This window comes from Takifugu rubripes, chromosome 5, assembly GCF_901000725.2.
Source record: "Takifugu rubripes chromosome 5, fTakRub1.2, whole genome shotgun sequence".
NCBI classification, from domain to species: domain Eukaryota; kingdom Metazoa; phylum Chordata; class Actinopteri; order Tetraodontiformes; family Tetraodontidae; genus Takifugu; species Takifugu rubripes.
Window position 1 is genome coordinate 9,092,857 of NC_042289.1, and position 23,589 is coordinate 9,116,445.

The 23,589-nt window shown below is 43.0% G+C and overlaps 2 protein-coding genes across 2 annotated transcripts; both read right to left on the bottom strand.

Moving 5' to 3' along the window:
• Positions 1–4,219: 4,219 nt before the first annotated feature.
• On the bottom strand, positions 4,220–6,259 carry LOC101079480 (immunoglobulin lambda-1 light chain). The gene is made up of 4 exons (XM_029836195.1): positions 6,220–6,259; positions 5,804–6,127; positions 5,160–5,192; positions 4,220–4,539 (listed from the first exon to the last, which is right to left on the bottom strand). Exons 1-4 carry the CDS (start codon positions 6,257–6,259, stop codon positions 4,220–4,222), a joined length of 717 nt encoding a protein of 238 aa, XP_029692055.1.
• A 5,472-nt stretch (positions 6,260–11,731) lies between these two features.
• On the bottom strand, positions 11,732–13,892 carry LOC115249833 (immunoglobulin lambda-1 light chain-like). The gene is made up of 4 exons (XM_029836194.1): positions 13,853–13,892; positions 13,441–13,760; positions 12,678–12,714; positions 11,732–12,051 (listed from the first exon to the last, which is right to left on the bottom strand). Exons 1-4 carry the CDS (start codon positions 13,890–13,892, stop codon positions 11,732–11,734), a joined length of 717 nt encoding a protein of 238 aa, XP_029692054.1.
• Between the last annotated feature and the right edge of the window lie 9,697 nt (positions 13,893–23,589).

The following is a 23,589-nucleotide window of genomic DNA, read 5'->3' on the forward strand; positions in this document are numbered from 1 at the left end:
TGGAGGAGCAGCAGCACCATTTCACATCTGCTTCTTTAGTCTTTGTGCTGCATCAGCAGCTTCACATGTCAGAGGAGACCAGTCTGCATGATTGGAATCAATGTTGTCACGCTGAGCTGCTGCTCTTGGAGCAGCTTTGCAGCTGCTCTGTTTTTACAATCTTTCAATAAAAACTCATCAAGTTGAAGAAAAAGAACTCTTTCTGTTTATTTGGACTCTTCCAAATCTTGTTTTCAACAATAATCAATAAAAGTTCAGTGATTTTAGTGTCTTGTCTCAGGACAACAGAAAAATCAGATCTATAATAAAGTGAAACTGAGTTTTCATGCTTCATCTGTGAAGCGTGGCCTCTGGACGCCTCAGTACTTTCCCAGGATGCACCTGCAGGCCTCCTCACTCATTTATAGCGGCATCTAAATGGAGTTTAAATGTCAGCTGTGCAAAAACAGATTAAATTAACTGAACTTTAAACTGTTTAAATGAAAAAATGCTTTTCCACTATTTCAGTCTTGCAGAATGTGGATCTAAGAAAATGCTGCATCTGGATCTTAATGCCAGACCAACACCCTCACTGGTTCCTGCAGCCTCTCATCAGTCATACTGAGTCTGTGTTTGAGCCTCCACAGATGGATCTGACCTGGGTTTGTGTCACATGGTGGCTGCTGCAGGTCATTTATCAGCCCATGTTGTCTCCTCTCACTTCAGACACAAACAGCTGCCCAAACTTTCAGCAACAGTTCCAAGTTCCTGGCTGACCTACTGGACATTGTCCACGTTGTTCTTTCCAAAAGTGCTTCAGCCCACCTCTGTGGAGGCTTCAAACCCTCAGCACCTTCCCTTCTCAGGAGTCAACAATCTCCAACCAACTTCTGATTTCAGGATCCTCTGGAATCTTTGCAGTTTATCTTGTGTGTCTGCAGATGTTTCATGTGAGTGATTTTAATGTTTTTGTGTGTCTGACCCCCACGTGACCCTGCTCAGGAATAAAGTGGGAGATGATGTTGGATGAATTTGGAATGAAGTGTTGAGTTGTGCTTTTAATGTCCTCTTGGGAAATCTCTCTATTGAAAAAGAGTTGTTTGATTTTAATGGGAACAACCTGACTCAATGAAATGAAAAAAAAAAAAACAATTTGGAAATAATTTGGCAGCAGTAATTAGAATAGATTAGATTAGATTCAACTTTATTGTTATTGCACATGAACAGTTACAGAGCATCAAAATGCAGTTTAGCATTTAACCAGAAGTGCAAAAAGAGCAGATATAATAAGTAATGAATATATTATGTGCAGTTTGTAATGTTACAGTAGTTTACAAGGATTTACAGATTGTCATAAGAACATATTTTACAGATGGGTTCGTATATTAAATGCCTTTGACTATAAGTGTAGTAACTCTTGACATGAAGCTAGAAGAAATGTGCAAATGATAAATTAGCAATGTACAGATGTTTAGTTTAACTAAAGTGCATAAATGTGCTTCACTAAGTTTCAGCATTAGCTCTGTTGGATACTAAGCTGCTGCTACTAAGTGAGTTATTGTGTAAATGTAGTGTCGTGAGATGTGAAGTGGGGGGGTCAGCTGGAGTTCAGCAAGGACACAGCTCTGGAGAAGAAGCTGTTCCTCAGTCTGCTGGTTCTTGTCCTGAGGGTTCTGAAGCACCTACCTGAGGGCAGGAGGGAAAACAGTCTATGGGAGGGGTGGGAGGAGTCCTTAAGGATGCTGCGTGCTCGATGCAGGCAGCGCTTCTTCTGGACATCCTCAATGGCTGGAAGTGGGGTCCCTGTGATGTGATGGGCAGCTGTCACCACCCGCTGCAGAGCCTCATGCTCAGCGATAGTGCAGCTTCCATATCAGACTGTCACACAGCGATAAAAGTTCACCAGGACGGCTGAAGACAGGTGGTTCTTCCTCAGTGTCTTCATGAAGACGAGAAGCTGGTGAGCTTTCTTGATCAGGCTGGAGGTATTTGTAGTCCAGGACAGGTCCTCCGAGATGTGGGTCCCCAGGAACTTGAAGCTGGAGACACGCTCGACGGCCATCCCATTGATGTAGATGGGATCATGTGTGCCTCCTCTCACCTTCCAGAAGTCCATTATCAGCTCCTTGGTCTTGCTGGTGTTGAGGAGCAGGTTATTGTCGGTGCACCATGTGGTCAGGTGCTGCTCCTCTTCTCTATTGGCCGTCTCTTCGTTGTTGCTGATGAGACCAATCACCGTGGCGTCGTCCAAAACTTGATGATGGAGCTGGATCCATGTACAGGTCTGCAGCTGTGGGTGAAGAGAAAGAGAGGAGAGGAATGGGCTCAGCACACAGCCTTGAGGCACACTGGTGCTGAGTTCTGAATTCACTGAGAGGGGGACATTAGCCAGGGCACGTGGAAAGGTAGCCAGGTTAGAAGGTTAGAAGCAGGATTCAAGCTGTTCTCTCATGGTGTGGGTGAGAAGAGAAATCTTAGTTTCAGACAAATTCACTTGGACTTCCTTTTGTTTTTGGAGATGTTTTAGCTCTCATCCAAGAACCTTCTTCAGTTCTAAATTACCTGGTGGAATCCCACAGTTAGATTTACTCTTCTGGTTTACTGAAATGTTTCTATGCTTTTTGAGACGAAAAGTCCTGCAACTGGTCTGGGAATTTGAAAAGAAACTTTCCGATTTTAGAAACCACACCTGCTTCAATCTAAGCTGTGGACAACACAGCATAATTTCCAACAGTTTATGCCTTTAATCCACCCTAAAAGGACACAGAGTAATCCTAGTGATCCTCCAGAAGGCTCAGAATCAACTTCTAAATAAAAGAATCAGACAGATCAGACCTCCATTAATGTTTCAAAGGGAAGTCATCAACTTTGAGGAGAGCTCCCAACAATCCCGGCACATCAAGGGAAAGAACCGTCAAAGAGACATTCAAAAGGATACAGTCATGGCAGAGCAACAACGGAACAGAACAAGTGACACAGAGAAACAAGAATTACAACACACCCACACCAGACCAGAAACCTATCATACAGGTCCCTTACCCAGCCAGAAAAGGAAGTTCTGACCACGGGACTGAATTTTGCCATCACACCACCACAAGTCCCAGTGATAGACCTCATCACAGCTACTGAATCAGCCCAGCGACACAACAAACTACCAGAAAGAGAAGCAGAACAACTCAGACTGAAGGTGGCAGCTGCATTGCCAGTGATGAAGCCCCACCACCACCTAAGCTGACAGATCAGGAGAGGAAGGCAACAACAGCCCAGAGTGGTCAGAACATCTCAGTCTTGATTGTTCCGTAGAGGAACCGTGATCTAAACATGGTTGATTACACCAACAAAATATTGAGTCTTCAGTGACTCGGCCACCTCTGAGACACTAAAGCAGGACCCCACTCACACCTACAAAAAGAAGATAATTTCATTACCTCAACGATGGGAGAAACTTGGTTGTTCTATGATGTCACCTCACTGTTCACCTGCATTCAAGCATATTATCGTCATGACAACGCTCCGTTTAGGCATCAGCAGCCATCGATACATTTATGCACTGTTGCTCAGTGTAACTGCAGAGAATAAAATCAATCCAGCCCAGATTGTTGATCGCTGGATCGATGTGTGTTGATCGTATCATCATCGTGGATCACATCATGAATTATCTGGAACATCGAGTCTTTCACCCTTGATGATCCTGTTGTGACATTTAAACACATAAATATCCTCCACATATTAAACAACAAAATCATTGTTCTTCAAATATAATATTTTTTAAAATGATAAAATGGTTCCCTCTGTTTTTAGACAGCTGACATTTGAGCTCCATTTAGATGCAGCTATAAATGAGTGAGGAGGCCTGCAGGTGCATCCTGGGAAAGTACTGAGGTGTCCAGAGGCCACGCTTCACAGATGAAGCATGAAAACTCAGTTTCACTTTATTATAGATCTGATTTTTCTGTTGTCCTGAGACAAGACACTAAAATCACTGAACTTTTATTGATTATTGTTGAAAACAAGATTTGGAAGAGTCCAAATAAACAGAAAGAGTTCTTTTTCTTCAACTTGATGAGTTTTTATTGAAAGATTGTAAAAACAGAGCAGCTGCAAAGCTGCTCCAAGAGCAGCAGCTCAGCGTGACAACATTGATTCCAAGCATGCAGACTGGTCTCCTCTGACATGTGAAGCTGCTGATGCAGCACAAAGACTAAAGAAGCAGATGTGAAATGGTGCTGCTGCTCCTCCACTATTCTTCACACTCGGACTTCTTGATGCTTTTCTCTGCAGTCTGGGAGCCCACAGACACTTTACAGGTGTAAACCTTCTGCGCGTCCCAGTCTGACGTCAGGATGGACAGATGGCTGCTGATTTGGAAAGTCTGGTCTGCTTGTTGGACAGGAGTGCTGGTGGAGATCCCGCTGCTCACTGAAGTGTCACCAAGCAACCAGCTCACCTCTGCAAAAGGTGCAGAGAGTCTGGACAGACAGACCAGCGTGGCTTTGTTGGACTGGAGCTCAGCTCTGGACGGAGGGAAGACTGTCAGGACAGGAGGAGGGAGGCTGGAGCCTGAAAATACATGAAGAAGAAATTCACACACTCACACAAAGTTCAACAGGAACTAATAAATTTAGGAGTTTGGTTGAAAACATCACAAACACACTGAGCAAATAAAACCTTCAATCTTCAGCAACAATATGAGGAAAATTTCACTAAAGCAGATATTTTACACCATTTCAGAGTCATTTTGAATATAAACAGCATCAATTCAAAAGTAAAATGATGACCAGCAAATGATACAAAAATATAAAGTTATATAATTATGAGAATTTCAGCAACTGAATTAATTTGGGTGAATTTTACAAAACCTTTTTCACTCACTTCCATCAAACACGAGCCAAGAAACCAAAGTCAATTTAAAATACATTTAGGTAGAAAATCTGTTCTGCAGTTATTAAAAACAGGTGAAAATGAAGAAAACTCAACAATATTTGGTGAGAAACTGATTGAAATGATGTAATCTTTGGAGATGTTTCCTTTAGCTGACAGATAAAGTATCAAAGCAGGTCAAAGACTAACAGAAGAATATTTCAAATCATTTCCACACTCCACATTTCTATGAAAAAGCTTCTAGTTTGTATCAAAAGCATCAAATCTTTGTTGTTTCTGCTGAGTGTAAAAGTACTTACTGGTGACAATCAGCTTGGTTCCTGGTCCGAATATCACAGTGATTCAGTTTGTACACACAGCTGTACAAAAACCTGCTGAGAGTCACTGATGAGTGGAGACACTGAGACATGAGAACAGCCTTCACTGGTGACACCATCATCATCATCATCATCATCACCATCATCATCATCACCATCATCATCATCATCACCACCATCATCATCACCATCATCATCATCATCATCACAATCACCACCATCATCATCACCATCATCATCACCATCACATCATTATCATCATCATCATCACCACCACCACTATCATCATCATCATCATCATCATCACCACATATTCTCTGTTAGAACTTTAATCAACAAACTCTTCATCATATTCCCCATAAAGTCGTTTTGATGACTTAAAGGTGTATTTTAATGGTGATGATGGAGGATGAAGGATGAGTGAGGGAGTTGGTTTTGGTTCTTGTTATTTTCAGTGATGAAACGGCAGAAAGTTTCCAACAATCTGAAAGTTTCTCTGAGAAACTGAGTGTGAACATGAGTTGATTTGTAATTTAGTGAGACTGAACATGAGCTGATGTATCAGACACTAAAAAGCAGAAGTATTGAGTGAGGAGGTTTTTGTCACAGTCTGAATCACTGTGATACGACCTCGCTAGCAGAGCCGTCCCATGTTAGACAGTAATAGACTGCTGAGTCTCCCTCCTCCAGATTATTGATCATCAAACGATAATCTGATGTTGACTGATGAGTAGAAGTGAATCTTGGAGATGAGAAACCAGAACCATAATCAACAGAACTCCAGCCGTGATACCAGCTCAGCACATACTGAGGAACTCCTCCTGGAACCTGTTTATACCAGCGACCAGCATCAGTACTAGTTCCCAGGTTACAGTCCATGGTGACTGACTCTCCTCTGCTCAGAGACACAACAGTGGGCTTCTGTGTCAGCACCGTCACAGCACTCACACCTGGAAACAACAAGAGGACATGAAGTCAAGAGAAAGACACAGACTGATGAATCCAGCATGAGCTCAGAGCTGCAGTAAGTCAGCCTCCTCACATGTTAGAGCAGTGATGAGAGTGCAGAGGCTCTCCAGCATGTTGCCACTGTGTGCTGACTATCAACCTGGAAAGTGACTTTACTGCTGACAGATTCAGGCTTTGGAGGATGAGGAGAGGAGGTGCTGGAGGAGCAATTTAATAGCCCACTGGAGCTGAGAGGGACTGACAGGAGGAGGAGCTTCTCTTCAATCTGCAGCTTTTCTCCTGTGTGTGATGTGGAAAAGAGCAGATTGAAGCTCCAACGTTTCATTTACATGAAGTTAAATAAAGACGATCAGAGCTGCAGGTGCTTCCTGCTGATGGAGGAGCTGAGTCAGGTCACAGCTGAAGGAGCTGTTTTCTCTGTTTCTATGGTGATGCAGTGCTCCTCTCTGGTGGATTTGAGCAGAACAACATCCTTCATGCACAAAATGTCTCTGGTGTTTCATATGTTTACACATGTTATCATTTGATCATAAAAATATAAGGGGATAAAACCCAATTGATGTCGAGATGTTTGTCTTCTCTTCTTTCTACCTTGCTTTTCCTCCTCTATTCTTTCCTTCTTTACCCTTTTCTCATCAAATGGAGCCCATACCCACCATATCATCTTGGTCCTGCTCAAGATTTCTTCCATTTTAAAGAACCTTTTGACCTGCCACTGTTGACTCAGTGATCAGCCTCTGGGATCCCGTGAAGCTACTTGACTGAAACTTTTGTTAATGAAATAAATATTGATCTGAATCAGTTTCTCCAGATTAGACTGGGACAGAAGTGGTTTAATCTGGATATTGTTGAGAGTCCAATCAGAGGTTGTGATCTTCGATCTGTCAATCATTGAAGGGCAGGTTTAAGTACAAAGATTTCAGCTAAATCAAGCGTGAAGCGACCAGAACTTGTGGTGCTCTCATATTCCAGAACTACAACATAACCGAAGTGTCCAGTCCAGTCCAAAGTGCTCAGAGACATGATGGACGGGCCTGTAACTGGATCAGTACTGGTGTTGGCTGGAGCCAGTAAAGTTCAGTCAGACACCGACTGACATGGAGCAGCACAGCAGTTACAGATTATCAGGTAAACGGGAAATTGAAATAACCCGTTTTATCACATTTTTGTCCCACTGAGCACCACTGACTCAAACTATCACACCGTTACCTAATAGGCTGTTTGTTTATACTTTGTGAAACTTTGAGCTGTTGGGATGAACAAATCTGATATTCTGCAGTAATTTAAGACAGACACATTATTTGCCAACAGAATGGAGTTCAAAAAAGTCTTTAGAGAAATTCTCCAGGAATGACTCCATCCCTTTGTAGCCGAGTCACTGAACAATAAATTTGGGAAAATAGTCCTCAGTCCTGTTGTCGCAAGGATGAACGGCGGTGGAGGAGACAGAGGGAGATGGGAGATTCTTTCCTCCAAAAATGTATTTTAATTTACCAAAAATAAAGTGGCGTCAGAAGATGCCAGGCTAAATCCATACAATACATACAGACCCTGCACACTCTTACACCCCACCACTTTAACTTTTTTCCAACAATTTTCTTTTTCCTCCAAAACAATGACCAACCAACTCAACAACCAACAAGAAGCCCTGTCTTGGGCCTACTACAGGGCTTTTATACCTGTAGCCCCTCCCACAGGTTAAACCAATTATCAAAATTATTACGCTCACTAATACATTTACAAACACAAAATTACAACCGAAAAGAAAATACAAAAAGATGCGTAAAACTTCCAAAACAAATTTCCACCACCAACAACCACCCAGTGCACAGTAAAATACATGTTCAATTTACCCCAATAAAACACCCCCGCTAAAATAGATTGTGCTGTAGCACCCCGCGAAACCCCTCCATATATACAATCATGGACCAGTCCTTCGGTTTCCCCAAACGAGGAAGTATGTACTGCTGGTGAGCTATGGTAAAAAGTGGTGTGTCTGAAATGCTTAAACCGAGTAACCCAAGACAGAACAGAATGGAAATGAAATGTTTCTGTGTGCGTATGAAGTGTGTGCGGAAGTGGCACGGCTCACTCCGTGACATTTCCCCCCCCTTCTGAAAATGCCCCCTGTAGCATCCTAGAGAGGAAGTCAGCAGTACAGTTCATCTTCCCTGCTCTGTACAACACATCAAAATCAAATGGCTGTATAGCCAAGAACCACCTTGTGATCCTACCATTCGTGTCCCGCATACACCCCAGCCAGGACAAAGCTTTGTGGTCCGTCTCGAGCACAAATTTACGCCCCAACAAATAATACTTGAAGGAGTCCAGTGCCCATTTTATTGCGAGACACTCTTTTTCGACCGTTGAGTAGTTCTGCTCTCTGGGTAGCAGCTTCCGGCTAATGTAAGCCACTGGTTGCAACTGTCCTTCATCCCCCTGCAAGAGGACCGCACCCTGGCCTCTCTCTGAAGCATCGGTCTGCACCGTAAATGTTCTCTCAAAGTCTGGACTGAGGAGCACTGGCTCTTGACATAAAGAGTCCTTTAAGTCCTGGAACGCGCTCTCGCACTCCTCCGTCCACTCCACCTTGTTGGGTTGGCTCTTGCGGGTCAGCTCTGTCAGTACAGACGCCTTCGCTGAAAAGTTTGGTATAAAGCGCCTGTACCAACCCACAAGACCCAGGAACGACCGCACCTGCTTCTTGGTGGTTGGCCGCTTTGCAGCCATGATGGCTTCCACCTTCCCCACCTGAGGGCGGATCACACCCCGTCCCAGCACATAGCCAAGGTAGGACGTCTCCTCCCTGGCCAAGGCACACTTGTTTGGGTGGATGGCCTCTGGACTCCTCAGTACTTTCCCAGGATGCACCTGCAGGCCTCCTCACTCATTTATAGTTGCATCTGAATGGAGCTCAAATGTCAGCTGTCTAAAAACAGAGGGAACCGTCTCATAAGATGAACTGAACTTTAAACTGTTTAAATGAAAAAATGCTTTTCCACTATTTCAGTCTTGCAGAATGTGGAACTAAGAAAATGCTGCATCTGGATCTTAATGCCAGACCAACACCCTCACTGGTTCCTGCAGCCTCTCATCAGTCATACTGAGTCTGTGTTTGAGCCTCCACAGATGGATCTGACCTGGGTTTGTGTCACATGGTGGCTGCTGCAGGTCATTTATCAGCCCATGTTGTCTCCTCTCACTTCAGACACAAACAGCTGCCCAATCTTTCAGCAACAGTTCCAAGTTCCTGGCTGACCTACTGGACATTGTCCACGTTGTTCTTTCCAAAAGTGCTTCAGCCCACCTCTGTGGAGGCTTCAAACCCTCCAATTCGAGTCAGACGGAACCATGGTTGTTCTATGATGTCACCTGACTGTTCACCTGCATGGCAGCTTCAGATGCAGTGAGGAGGCGCCCGGTCCAGGACAACACACTGACAGAACACATTTGCTCTCTGCTCAGCCTCTCTTACCACCACCTACTTCCAATTCAGAGAAAGCTTCCACAGACAGAAACATGGCTGCACCGTGGGCTCACTGGTGTCTCCTGTTGTGGAACAAACATCTGTATGGAAGATGTGGAAACCAAGACACTGACCTCTTTCTCAGGAACGACTCAGCCACTGGTTTATGGATTGAAGGGTTATAAAATTCAACCCTCAAGATAAAACAGAGTTAAGGCTCCGTGTGTGAATTAACAATGTTTTAGCTTTGACTCCTCATATATTCACCCAAAGTAGTCAACATTAATAATCACAGATAGGTGTCACAGCTGCGGGCAATCATGCCCGTGAGCCGCCTCGCCCCGCACACCTGTTGTGCATCAGGACTCTAATGAGCACTCTTCTTAATCCCCGGAGGCACACCTGCTCCCTGCCAGGTCGTTATTCGTTCCTGATGACTTTCCAGCGTATTCCTGTTTGCCTGCCTGCCCGATCTCGACCTTGCCTGTCCCCAACTATTCTGTTCTGCTCGCTCCCCAGTGAATCCTGTCTGTTGTCTGTGTCCGACAATAAAGCGGTGTTCAGCCAGACTCGTGTGTCGCATTTGGGTTCTTATTTGGTTCCTGACAGATAGGATCCATGTAGGCCTGCACTGGTGTATTGTCCCTTAGTTTAGACACTGAATGTTCTCCTTATTCAGTCATCATCTGACAGCTCATGCTGAGTTTTGAACAACACTTGTGCATTTTGCACAACAGACTCCAAAACTCCTTTTTGATCTTCAATAAATACTGGGCAACCTTTTAAAAAGAACAATCTTCTGGTACTCTGTGTCCTGTTTTTTGGACACAAGCATGCAGACAGGTGCCTTCTGAGTGGAACGGCCTTTCCTCCTCCTCCTCTTCCTCCCTGACATCGAGGCTCCGAAGAGGAGGCTGGAAAATTCCTCCTGAAGATGTCAGGGACCATGTTTTGTCCTCCCTGGAGTGTGTAGGACACATTGCAGCTGACAGAAGCCTCAAAGTGGTGATGGGTTTGAAGCTCAACAGTAAGGTGTGATGTAAGGGTGAGGGAGTGAGTCTCTGGGTGGAGTTCCCACCATTTTCACCTCCATGTGCTGTGTTGTGTTTGTAGCACTCTAGTTCTGTTGTCAATATTCTCCCATTTGTTTCCAATCCTTGAACCAAACCTGGACAAACGTCCATAATTCCAGTTCCGTATTCAGAGAGGTGCCTGCAGCAGCCGAGAGGAGAGAACAACACAAGCATGGATTCATTCATCTTCATGCTCGCTGAGAACTTCCTGCTAGAGCTTCAACATCAGACTCAACAGGGTCTCCTTCTACACAAGGGTGACGTGTCTGAGCTCTAACTACACTGGTTACATCACTCAAGCACATTATCGTCATGACAACGCTCCGTTTAGGCATCAGCAGCCATCGGTACATTTATGCACTGTTGCTCAGTGTAACTGCAGAGAGTAAAATCAATCCAGCCCAGATTGTTGATCGCTGGATCGATGTGTGTTGATCGTATCATCATCGTGGATCACATCATGAATTATCTGGAACATCGAGTCTTTCACCCTTGATGATCCTGTTGTGACATTTAACCACAAAAATATCCTCCACATATTAAACAATAAAATCATTATTCAAATATAATATTTTTTTAATGATGAGACGGTTCCCTCTGTTTTTACACAGCTGACATTTGAGCTCCATTTAGATGCAGCTATAAATGAGTGAGGAGGCCTGCAGGTGCATCCTGGGAAAGTACTGAGGCGTCCAGAGGCCACGCTTCACAGATGAAGCATGAAAACTCAGTTTCACTTTATTATAGATCTGATTTTTCTGTTGTCCTGAGACAAGACACTAAAATCACTGAACTTGTATTGATTATTGTTGAAAACAACATTTGGAAGAGTCCAAATAAACAGAAAGAGTTCTTTTTCTTCAACTTGATGAGTTTTTATTGAAAGATTGTAAAAACAGAGCAGCTGCAAAGCTGCTCCAAGAGCAGCAGCTCAGCGTGACAACATTGATTCCAAGCATGCAGACTGGTCTCCTCTGACATGTGAAGCTGCTGATGCAGCACAAAGACTAAAGAAGCAGATGTGAAATGGTGCTGCTGCTCCTCCACTATTCTTCACACTCGGACTTCTTGAGGCTTTTCTCTGCAGTCTGGGAGCCCACAGACACTTTACAGGTGTAAACCTTCTGCGCGTCCCAGTCTGACGTCAGGATGGACAGATGGCTGCTGATTTGGAAAGTCTGGTCTGCTTGTTGGACAGGAGTGCTGGTGGAGATCCCGCTGCTCACTGAAGTGTCACCAAGCAACCAGCTCACCTCTGCAAAAGGTGCAGAGAGTCTGGACAGACAGACCAGCGTGGCTTTGTTGGACTGGAGCTCAGCTCTGGACGGAGGGAAGACTGTCAGGACAGGAGGAGGGAGGCTGGAGCCTGAAAATACATGAAGAAGAAATTCACACACTCACACAAAGTTCAACAGGAACTAATGAATTTAGGAGTTTGGTTGAAAACATCACAAACACACTGAGCAAATAAAACCTTCAATCTTCAGCAACAATATGAGGAAAATCTCACTAAACCAGATATTTTACACCATTTCAGAGTCATTTTGAATATTAAAAGCATCAATTAAATATTTGAACAAAGTAAAATTATGACCAGCAAATGATACAAAAATATAAAGTTATATATTTAAAATGAGAATTTCAGCTGAATAAATTTGGATGAATTTTCTAAAACCTTGTTCACTTCCATCAAACACAAGCCAAGAAACCAAAGTCAATTTAAAATACGTTTAAGTAGAAAATCTGTCCTGCAGTTATTAAAAACAGGTGAAAATGAAGAAAACTCAACAATATTTGGTGAGAAACTGATTGAAATGATGTAATCTTTGGAGATGTTTCCTTTAGCTGACAGATAAAGTATCAAAGCAGGTCAAAGACTAACAGAAGAATATTTCAAATCATTTCCACACTCCACATTTCTATGAAAAAGCTTCTAGTTTGTATCAAAAGCATCAAATCTTTGTTGTTTCTGCTGAGTGTAAAAGTACTTACTGGTGACAATCAGCTTGGTTCCTGGTCCGAATACCACAGTGATTCAGTTTGTACACACAGCTGTACAAAAACCTGCTGAGAGTCACTGATGAGTGGAGACACTGAGACATGAGAACAGCCTTCACTGGTGACACCATCATCACCATCATCACCATCATCATCATCATCATCATCATAATCACCATCATCATCATTATTATTATTAACACCATCATCATAATCATCATCATCTCCACTACCATCATCATCATCATCTCCACCATCATCATCACCATCATCATAATCACCATCATCATCATCATCATCATCACCACCATCATCATCATTATCATCACCATCATCTTAATCATCATTATCACCATCACCACCACATTCACCATCATCATCATCATCATCATCATCACCATCATCATCATCATTATCATCATCATCATCATTACAACAGATTCTCTGTTAGAACTTTAATCAACAAACTCTTCATCATATTCCCCATAAAGTTGTTTTGATGACTTAAAGGTGTATTTTAATGGTGATGATGGAGGATGAAGGATGAGTGAGGGAGTTGCTTTTGGTTCTTGTTATTTTCAGTGATGAAACAGCAGAAAGTTTCCAACAATCTGAAAGTTTCTCTGAGAAACTGAGTGTGAACATGAGTTGATTTGTAATTTAGTGAGACTGAACATGAGCTGATGTATCAGACACTAAAAAGCAGAAGTATTGAGTGAGGAGGTTTTTGTCACAGTCTGAATCACTGTGATACGCCCTCGCCAGCAGAGCCGTCCCATGTTCCACAGTAATAGACTGCTGAGTCTCCCTCCTCCAGATTATTGATCATCAAACGATAATCTGATGTTGACTGATGAGTAGAAGTGAATCTTGGAGATGAGAAACCAGAACCATATTTGACAGAACTCCAGCTGCTACGCCAGCTCAGCACATACTGAGGAACTCCTCCTGGAACCTGTTTATACCAGGCAGCATAGTTAGTACTAGTTCCCAGGTTACAGTCCATGGTGACTGACTCTCCTCTGCTCAGAGACACAACAGTGGGCTTCTGTGTCAGCACCGTCACAGCACTCACACCTGGAAACAACAAGAGGACATGAAGTCAAGAGAAAGACACAGACTGATGAATCCAGCATGAGCTCAGAGCTGCAGTAAGTCAGCCTCCTCACATGTTAGAGCAGTGATGAGAGTGCAGAGGCTCTCCAGCATGTTGCCACTGTGTGCTGACTATCAACCTGGAAAGTGACTTTACTGCTGACAGATTCAGGCTTTGGAGGATGAGGAGAGGAGGTGCTGGAGGAGCAATTTAATAGCCCACTGGAGCTGAGAGGGACTGACAGGAGGAGGAGCTTCTCTTAGATCTGCAGCTTCACCATCAGTGTTTCCTGCCACTGTGTCTTTTCTCTCCCAATTATTTGCATTTTAAATTTTTTGACTTCCACACAGAGTCTCTGTGGTTCTCTAAATAAAGCTCAGCTTTAATATTCTTCCTTTACATGCTTTGTTACAGTCCAAGAATGTGTCAAGTCCCCACGATGACATCTAAATGTATTTTTAACAGATAGATTTGTGCATTTATTGATTTTTCATTCACCGTGACTTCAGTTCTCAATGATGAACTATAGCAAATATACAGTAGTTTGAATAAAGATCAGATCCTTCACAACAAGCAGTCTAAATATCATTGACTTCATTGAAAATTAAAAAAGTCACTGAGTTGAGACTGATGTGTTTTTAGCTCCAAACATTTAAAGAGCAGCTTTAATATTTTTTCCTGATGTTGGTGAATGTCTCAGAGCAGGAACGTTCAAACTCTTCCACAAAGGTTTGTGTGGCTGCAGGTTTGTGTTGTAACGTCAACAGCAGAGCAGCCTTGACTCATTTAATCACCTGATCTGAGTCTTCAGACAGCTGATTGGTCAAACTGTGTCTTGATTGGTTTCATCAAACCTGCAGACTCGACCCTTTGTTGAACTACGCAAATGATTTCTACCCACAGATACTAGAGATCATCTATAAATACGCTGCACTAAGACAAGACAGTGACAGGTGACCAGGCCCACCATATGTAATTCCTGCTGGTATTAAAGCGTCAGACTCGTCACACTCATCAGACTCTGCAACGATTCTCAGAATTCACAATCTGCTTGTGTTGTGATGTCTATTTTCCTCTCAGATGTGCTATATGTTATCAACAAACGGCTCCACCTGCACGTGGGGTGAAGGGGGTTGTTGATGATGGACTTTAGCTCAGCTAAATTCTCTACTCAACCACCTCCATAGTGGAGAACAGAAGGCAGTTCAGGCCTCAGCCTTCAGCTCTCTCACTGCTTCCATAAGCAGCTGCAGCAAAGAAGGTGGCACCTGTGCTCCCACAGGAGATGATCACATCAGTGTCCTGGACCTCTGGAGGACACGGTCTCAGCAGGTGGACACCATGTTGGACACGCTTGAAGCACCCCATGACCTGGGAAGCTTGTCCATCAAAGGAAAGGAATTGGTCTTGTAACCAGCGGGGCATTGGTTCAAATCCTCTGATGGGTCATGGGTGTGGGGTTCCCATTAGCAAGGCACCTAGTCTTCATTGCACCCTCTGCCCTGTTTACATATTGACATGATCATTAGTAGTTCACACATATTATTGATAATCAAGCTGTTTTTGTCCCGAATTCCCTTCCTGATCAGGGAAGGACGACCAAACATCTTGTCTCTAGATCATCCTAGAAGATAATCCTGTAGTCTGAGGTGTACCAGGAGGGAATTTGTCCCCATATTTGGCTCCAAAATCAGTTGCAGCCTAAAAATCCAAAATATTAAATGTGTTCAATAGTTATGACCAAGAAATCTTCACGTGTGTGAGGAGTTTCCTTCTCAACACTCTACATAAAACAAGACAAGACAGGAGGAGGAGGAGGAGGACACTTGATGCTTCCAGGAACACCAGTCCAGCCCAGGAGGGAAGGAGGAGCAGATTTAAATACCGGAGGACACAATTAGACACAGATGAGACACATGAGGAACATTAAGATTGGGACAGTCAGAGACAGGGGGGACAAGACAAAGAGACAAAGACAAAACTTAAACTGGAGTGAACCTCAACAGACACATGTGAACAGACAAGTGAACAAGTGAAGAAGCCTCACAGTGGAACTGTGACAGCAGCTCTGACAGAGTGGCTCAGCTCTGGATGGAGGGAAGACTGTCAGGACAGGAGGAGGGAGGCTGGAGCCTGAAAATACATGAAGAGGAAATTCACACACTCACACAAAGTTCAACAGTTACTAATGAATTTAGCAGTGGTGGGCCGTCAGGGCCTGCAAGGCCTTCTCTGCTGGCCTAAAAATATCTGAATCACAGACTGATGTTAATTGTATTTTCAAAATATAATTAACATCAGTCAAATAATATTTTGTCCATGAATATGTATTAAATAATTCTAAATGGTCTGTCTGCTTCCTTTCATTGCTAGCCCCCTGGTTGCGCTGCTTCCAGACGTGTATTTTCATATTTAAGCATTTAACCAATCACATTTCAGCCACTATTTGTTGCCAGGGTCAGAGAAATCTGCCTTCACAATCAGTTCTGCGGACCCTGTAGCATAAAAAAAATGTCGATCAAACTGTTGCTTCAACCAATCAGATTGTGAGTTGGCGACCCCAAGGCCTTCTAGCAGGCGTAGGAAACGTCAGCGTATTCACGCGCTTTGATTGGACAGTCAGAGAGTGCACGAGCCAGAGCTAGCAAACTGCATCTGTAGCGAGCTGCACAAGCAAAGATATTGTTGTGTTGATTTAATAGCTGTTTTGTCAACCCACAATGGCTGAAGTAGGAGAAGAAATGGATTTGGTTACAGATTTACTGTCAAAGCCATTTTCAAGACCGACTTTTCAAGAAAAGCTGGACATCGTTAAGCAAGGTCGGGCAACTCCGAAGCTAGCAAGCCTGTCACAACCGGGAAAAGGATTTGTCCGCCACTTTCAGTCCGCTAACTACGAGCGGTACTCCGGGCTCACAGGCTCCGAGGAACGCTGCTAATTGTATTGCTGGGAGTGCTTGTTATTGATCGACATGGTGTTTGGAGCCACACTGGATTTGTAAATTTGGCTTGCCTAACCAAGGCAGCAACGAGGCATCAAAGCACTGCCGGACACTTACAAGCAACGGTGCTTTCCAAAACTTTTGGGGAAACCAGAGTGGATCTACAGCGGAGCGAGCAAATGCGCAGGGAAACGGAGCTCCGCAACGAAAAGGTGGAGAAAAATAGGGAAATCTTAAAAAGACTGATAGACTGTGTTTGGCGGTGAGCATCCCCGTGTCTACTGCTTCTGTTGAACGGACATTCTCAGCCCTAAAGCGAATTAAAACTTATGCCAGAAATACGACAGGGCAGGCTCGACCTTCAGCATTAGCTGCGATGGCGATAGAAAAGGACTTCTTGATGGAACTGAAACGCACGGATAATCTGCACAACAGAGTCATTGAAATCTTCTTGAGGAAAGAAAGGAGGATGGATTTTGTGTACAAATAATCAGGATTTTTGGTGAGTAAAATCAAAAATCCAGATTATTATACTAAAATGTTGCTATACTGTATTCCTAAATAATTTAGCGTGTTGGGGAGGGTCAGTGTGGGAATTTCCCAGCATGCTTTGTGGCAGTGTGTCTGTGGGTTCAGGTTTTTGTTAACCCTGTTTTTGTTCGTTGTAAATGTTATCTTTTGCAACTTTAAATGTTAGTGTTCTATTTATTTAGTTCTGGTTGTTGATGTATTTAATTACTGTTTTAATTACTGTTCACTTGCACATCATAAGCCAGGTTATGTGTGTGATTGAAGACCTCCCTTCGTTCATGCGTCTTTAGTTCCGTGTTTAATAAAGTAAAGCTTTTCTGCAGTTGAACTGTATAATAGGCTGGCAGAAGTCTGTATCCGACTTCTTCCGCAACCTAAAACCCTAGCTTGTCACAATAATATTGCAATTTTGTCAAGTATTTTTGATGCTTTTTTTATGTGTGTCGCAGCTGTACCTGCAGTGGAAGTTTTATAGCCATAAAATGGTTATTGATGGTTGGATTGATTCAGACGGAGCACTACTGAAGGCCTAGGTGTGAAATGCACACCCGCCACTGGAATTTAGGAGTTTGGTTGAAAACATCACAAACACACTGAGCAAATAAAACCTTCAATCTTCAGCAACAATATGAGGAAAATCTCACTAAACCAGATATTTTACACCATTTCAGAGTCGTTTTGAATATAAACAGCATCAATTAAATATTTGACCAAAGTAAAATTATGACCAGCAAATGATACAAAAATATAAAGTTACATAATTAAAATGAGAATTTCAGCAACTGAATTAATTTGGATGAATTTTCTAAAACCTTTTTCACTCACTTCCATCAAACACGAGCCATGAAACCAAAGTCAATTTAAAATACGTTTAGGTAGAAAATCTGTTCTGCAGTTATTAAAAACAGGTGAAAATGAAGAAAACTCAACAATATTTGGTGAGAAACTGATTGAAATGATGTAATCTTTGGAGATGTTTCCTTTAGCTGACAGATAAAGTATCAAAGCAGGTCAAAGACTAACAGAAGAATATTTCAAATCATTTCCACACTCCACATTTCTATGAAAAAGCTTCTAGTTTGTATCAAAAGCATCAAATCTTTGTTGTTTCTGCTGAGTGTAAAAGTACTTACTGGTGACAATCAGCTTGGTTCCTGGTCCGAATACCACAGTGATTCAGTTTGTACACACAGCTGTACAAAAACCTGCTGAGAGTCACTGATGAGTGGAGACACTGAGACATGAGAACAGCCTTCACTGGTGACACCATCATCATCATCATCATCATCATCACCATCATTATCCTCATCATCATCATCACCATCATTACCATCATCATCCTCTTCATCTTCTTGATCATCATTGTCATTGTCATAATCATCACCATCATCATCATCACCATCATCATCATCACCATCATCATAATCACCATCATCATCTTCATCATCATCATTATCATCACAACAGATTCTCTGTTAGAACTTTAATCAACAAACTCTTCATCATATTCCCCATAAAGTCGTTTTGATAACTTAAAGGTGTATTTTAATGGTGATGATGGAGGATGAAGGATGAGTGAGGGAGTTGGTTTTGGTTCTTGTTATTTTTAGTGATGAAACAGCAGAAAGTTTCCAACAATCTGAAAGTTTCTCTGAGAAACTGAGTGTGAACATGAGTTGATTTGTAATTTAGTGAGACTGAACATGAGCTGATGTATCAGACACTAAAAAGCAGAAGTGTTGAGTGAGGAGGTTTTTGTCACAGTCTGAATCACTGTGATACGACAGTATTGCCATCCCATGTTTGACAGTAATAGACTGCTGAGTCTCCCTCCTCCAGATTATTGATCATCAAACGATAATCTGTTGTTGACTGATGAGTAGAAGTGAATCTTGGAGATGAGAAACCAGAACCATATGTGACAGAACTCAGGCTCCTATGCCAGTACAGTACAAACTGAGGAACTCCTCCTGGAACCTGTTTATACCAGAGAGCAGCCCTGTTAGTAACAGTTCCCAGGTTACAGTCCATGGTGACTGACTCTCCTCTGCTCAGAGACACAACAGTGGGCTTCTGTGTCAGCACCGTCACAGCACTCACACCTGGAAACAACAAGAGGACATGAAGTCAAGAGAAAGACACAGACTGATGAATCCAGCATGAGCTCAGAGCTGCAGTAAGTCAGCCTCCTCACATGTTAGAGCAGTGATGAGAGTGCAGAGGCTCTCCAGCATGGTGCCACTGTGTGCTGACTATCAACCTGGAAAGGGACTTTACTGCTGACAGATTCAGGCTTTGGAGGATGAGGACAGGAGGTGCTGGAGGAGCAATTTAATAGCCCACTGGAGCTGAGAGGGACTGACAGGAGGAGGAGCTTCTCTTCAATCTGCAGCTTTTCTCCTGTGTGTGATGTGGAAAAGAGCAGATTGGAGCTCCAACGTTTCATTTACATGAAGTTAAATAAAGACCATCAGAGCTGCAGGTGCTTCCTGCTGATGGAGGAGCTGAGTCAGGTCACAGCTGAAGGAGCTGCTTTCTCTGTTTCTATGGTGATGCAGTGCTCCTCTCTGGTGGACTTGAACAGAACAACATCCTTAATGGACAAAATGTCTCTGTGTCACAGGTTTATAAATGTAATTTCTCTTTAAGAGTTTGATCATCCTCGTGTAGAGAAATAAAAGTATGGATTTTCCACCCTAAAGACTCTTTCTAATTGCTCAGTTTAATGCTCCCTCTTATTATTGCCATCATCAAGTCCTCACTCACCACTAGAATTGTTCCATCCATTTTCCAGCTACAGCATTTTGTCACATTTTAAAAAACCTGGTTCAGATCCCAATAATTACAGTCATCTTTCCCCATTTCTAAATCAGCAACAAAAACAGTCTTGAAAATTCATTTGTCTTCCAACTACACACACATTAATGTTTCCAGTCTGGTCTCCCTCAACATCACAGCACTGAGATCGCTCTATTTAAAATATCCAAGCATCTCCTCTGTGCAGCTGGCTCCAGCTTCCTCTCCCTCCTGGACCTTCTTGATCTTTGATCTAAGTGGCACTTCTACACCATCTCACAGCCCATCCTCCTCAATAGACTCCTCCATTGGTGTCCCCCACGCCCCCCTAACTGCTTCCATTTATATCTCATAGGCTTCACTCAGTTCTTGCAATTTGACAAAGAATGTTGTAAATTTATCTCCAATTTCGATCACAAATCGGTGACATCACTCGTCATCATACTTTCACTACAACTGGTACACGAAGGTGGAACCCAGAATGCAGACAGGAGGCAGGAAATCTCAAAGTGAAACATTTATTAAAGTGCAGGTGAGACCCAAATGTGCGTTGGTGAATCGTGAACAGAGAAACCCAACTCAGAACGGTGCTCTTCAACAGACACAAGGATAATCCAAACAGGAACAGTGAAGGTTTAAAGTCTATAAACACTCAGTTAACAACAGGACAGAAGAAACTACCAGAATCTGATCGGCTCGTGCCAGCTGCTGAAAAAGACTTCCAATCAAGCTGATCAGCTGCAGTTGTGGAAGCAGGCAGCACGAGCCGGGAAACAGGTCAACCCCGCCCCCTGGTGGAAACAAACTGCAATTACAAAACAGACATGAACAGGATCATGACATTCACCTGTGTAACCTCAACCATCTCCGTCCCTCCATCTCTCTCCTGCTGCTTTCATTCTTTTCCTCATCTTTGTCACCTGTTTAGATGATTGCAGCTTTCTCCTCTTAAGTCACCTCAATAAACTCCTCCAGGTCCAGAACTCTGCTGCTGGCATCATAACCAACCCTCCTCCTCCACCACATTAATGTCCATCCACCTCCTCCATACCCGAGTGTTTCCCTCTCACCACCCTCCTGTGTCTCTCTTCCTAACTTTCTAACTTGCTTTCTGCTCATTTTGCCGGTCTTTTGCCTGCAGTGCTCCAACACTGCGACCTGTTCCTGCCTGTTTCGCCCAGCCTGCTTCCTGCCTCGCTGTGGTCTCATCTCTGCTGAGAATTGCTGGCACACACGCTGTTCATTTTCAGTCAGAGCTGAAGCTGATCTTGTCGTCTGTGTCTGCATTTGGGGGCTCAGTTCACGTCTGTCAATCTTCCGTAACAATGAATCACTCCTCATCTTCAAATCTAGACTCATTAGACACCTCTTTAATTCAGTCTGGTTGTATTAACTTCACTTTTACTTGTTTCAGTGTTTCTTGCTTTTATTTTAATGTTGTATAGTATCAATAACTGAGCTACTGGTCAGATGTACAGTGATGTCAAGAATACTTACAGGCTCTTCTGATCACATGTATGTTTGTAGGTATTGATATGTATTGATTATGACATACAAAAAATCTTTATTTTAGTTCCACATGTAATTGCATGAGGGTTGTATGGATCTGTTCTTTTTTCTTTTTCCTGCTCTCCTCCCACTTCTTACCTTCTTTGTCATCAGCAAGAGGGTCCCCTCATATGAGTCTGGTCCTGCTCAGGGTTTCTTCATGTTAAACTGGACTTTAGCCCTGCAGCTGTTGCTGTCTCAATGATCAGCCTCTGAATTCCTTTGAAGCTTCTTGATTTTAATTAATGCTTCGTTGATAAAGTTGAGTTGAGCCGAGCTGCCTTGGTTTGACCTGGATCAGTCCCTCCAGATCAGACAGGGACAGGACTGGTGTGAATGTGGATCGTGTGTAGAGCAGGTGGACCCGCCTTTGCTCAGCATTTGAGCATTGTCACATTGGCAGCAGTAGCGGATGTGACCTCCTGCTGAGAGGGGCGTGGCTGCTGGTTTCCTCTCATCTCATGAGTCGTTACATCAATGTTGTCATTACATCGATGTTATTATTACAAATTTACTAGCTCACCACAGATTGAACCATATCCAAGCACTAATTTAGCAAAGACACATTTAATTTTGGGGCTAATCTGGGAAGATTGTAACACAGGACCGAGGACTATTTTCCCAAATTTATTGTTCAGTGACTCGGCTACAAAGGGACGGAGTCATTCCTGGAGAATTTCTCTAAAGACTTTTTTGAACTCCATTCTGTTGGCAAATAATGTGTCTGTCTTAAATTACTGCAGAATATCAGATTTGTTCATCCCAACAGCTCAAGGTTTCACAAAGTATAAACAAACAGCCTATTAGGTAACGGTGTGATAGTTTGAGTCAGTGGTGCTCAGTGGGCCAAAAATGTGATAAAACGGGTTATTTCAATTCCCCGTTTACGTGATAATCTGTAACTGCTGTGCTGCTCCATGTCAGTCGGTGTCTGACTGAACTTTACTGGCTCCAGCCAACACCAGTACTGATCCAGTTACAGGCCCGTCCATCATGTCTCTGAGCACTTTGGACTGTACTGGACACTTCAGTTATGTTGGAGTTCTGGAATATGACAGCACCACAAGATGGTGGGTTTCTGCTCGCTTCACGTTTGATTTAGCTGAAATCTTTGTACTTAAATATAAATATTTCTAATATTTCAGCTTCATTGATTTGAACTAATTCACAATGGTTCTTAAAGTGACAGATGTCAATCAAAACCTGCCCTTCAATGATTGACAGATCAAAGATCACAACCTCTGATTGGACTCTCAACAATATCCAGATTAAACCAGTTCTGTCCCAGTCTAATCTGGAGAAACTGATTCAGATCAACATTTATTTCTTAAACAAAAGTTTCAGTCAAGTAGCTTCACGGGATCCCAGAGGCTGATCACTGAGTCAACAGTGGCAGGTCAAAAGGTTCTTTAAAATGGAAGAAATCTTGAGCAGGACCAAGATGATATGGTGGGAATGGGCTCCATTTGATGAGAAAAGGGTAAAGAAGGAAATAATAGAAGAGGAAAAGCAAGGTAGAAAGAAGAGAAGAAAAACATTTGGACATCAATTGGGTTTTATCCCCTTATACTTTTATGATCAAATGATTACATGTGTAAACATGTGACACATCCAGAGACATTTTATCCATGAAGGATGTTGTTCTGTTCAAGTCCACCAGAGAGGAGCACTGCATCACCATAGAAACAGAGAAAGCAGCTCCTTCAGCTGTGACCTGACTCAGCTCCTCCATCAGCAGGAAGCACCTGCAGCTCTGATGGTCTTTATTTAACTTCATGTAAATGAAACGTTGGAGCTCCAATCTGCTCTTTTCCACATCACACACAGGAGAAAAGCTGCAGATTGAAGAGAAGCTCCTCCTCCTGTCAGTCCCTCTCAGCTCCAGTGGGCTATTAAATTGCTCCTCCAGCACCTCCTCTCCTCATCCTCCAAAGCCTGAATCTGTCAGCAGTAAAGTCACTTTCCAGGTTGATAGTCAGCACACAGTGGCAAC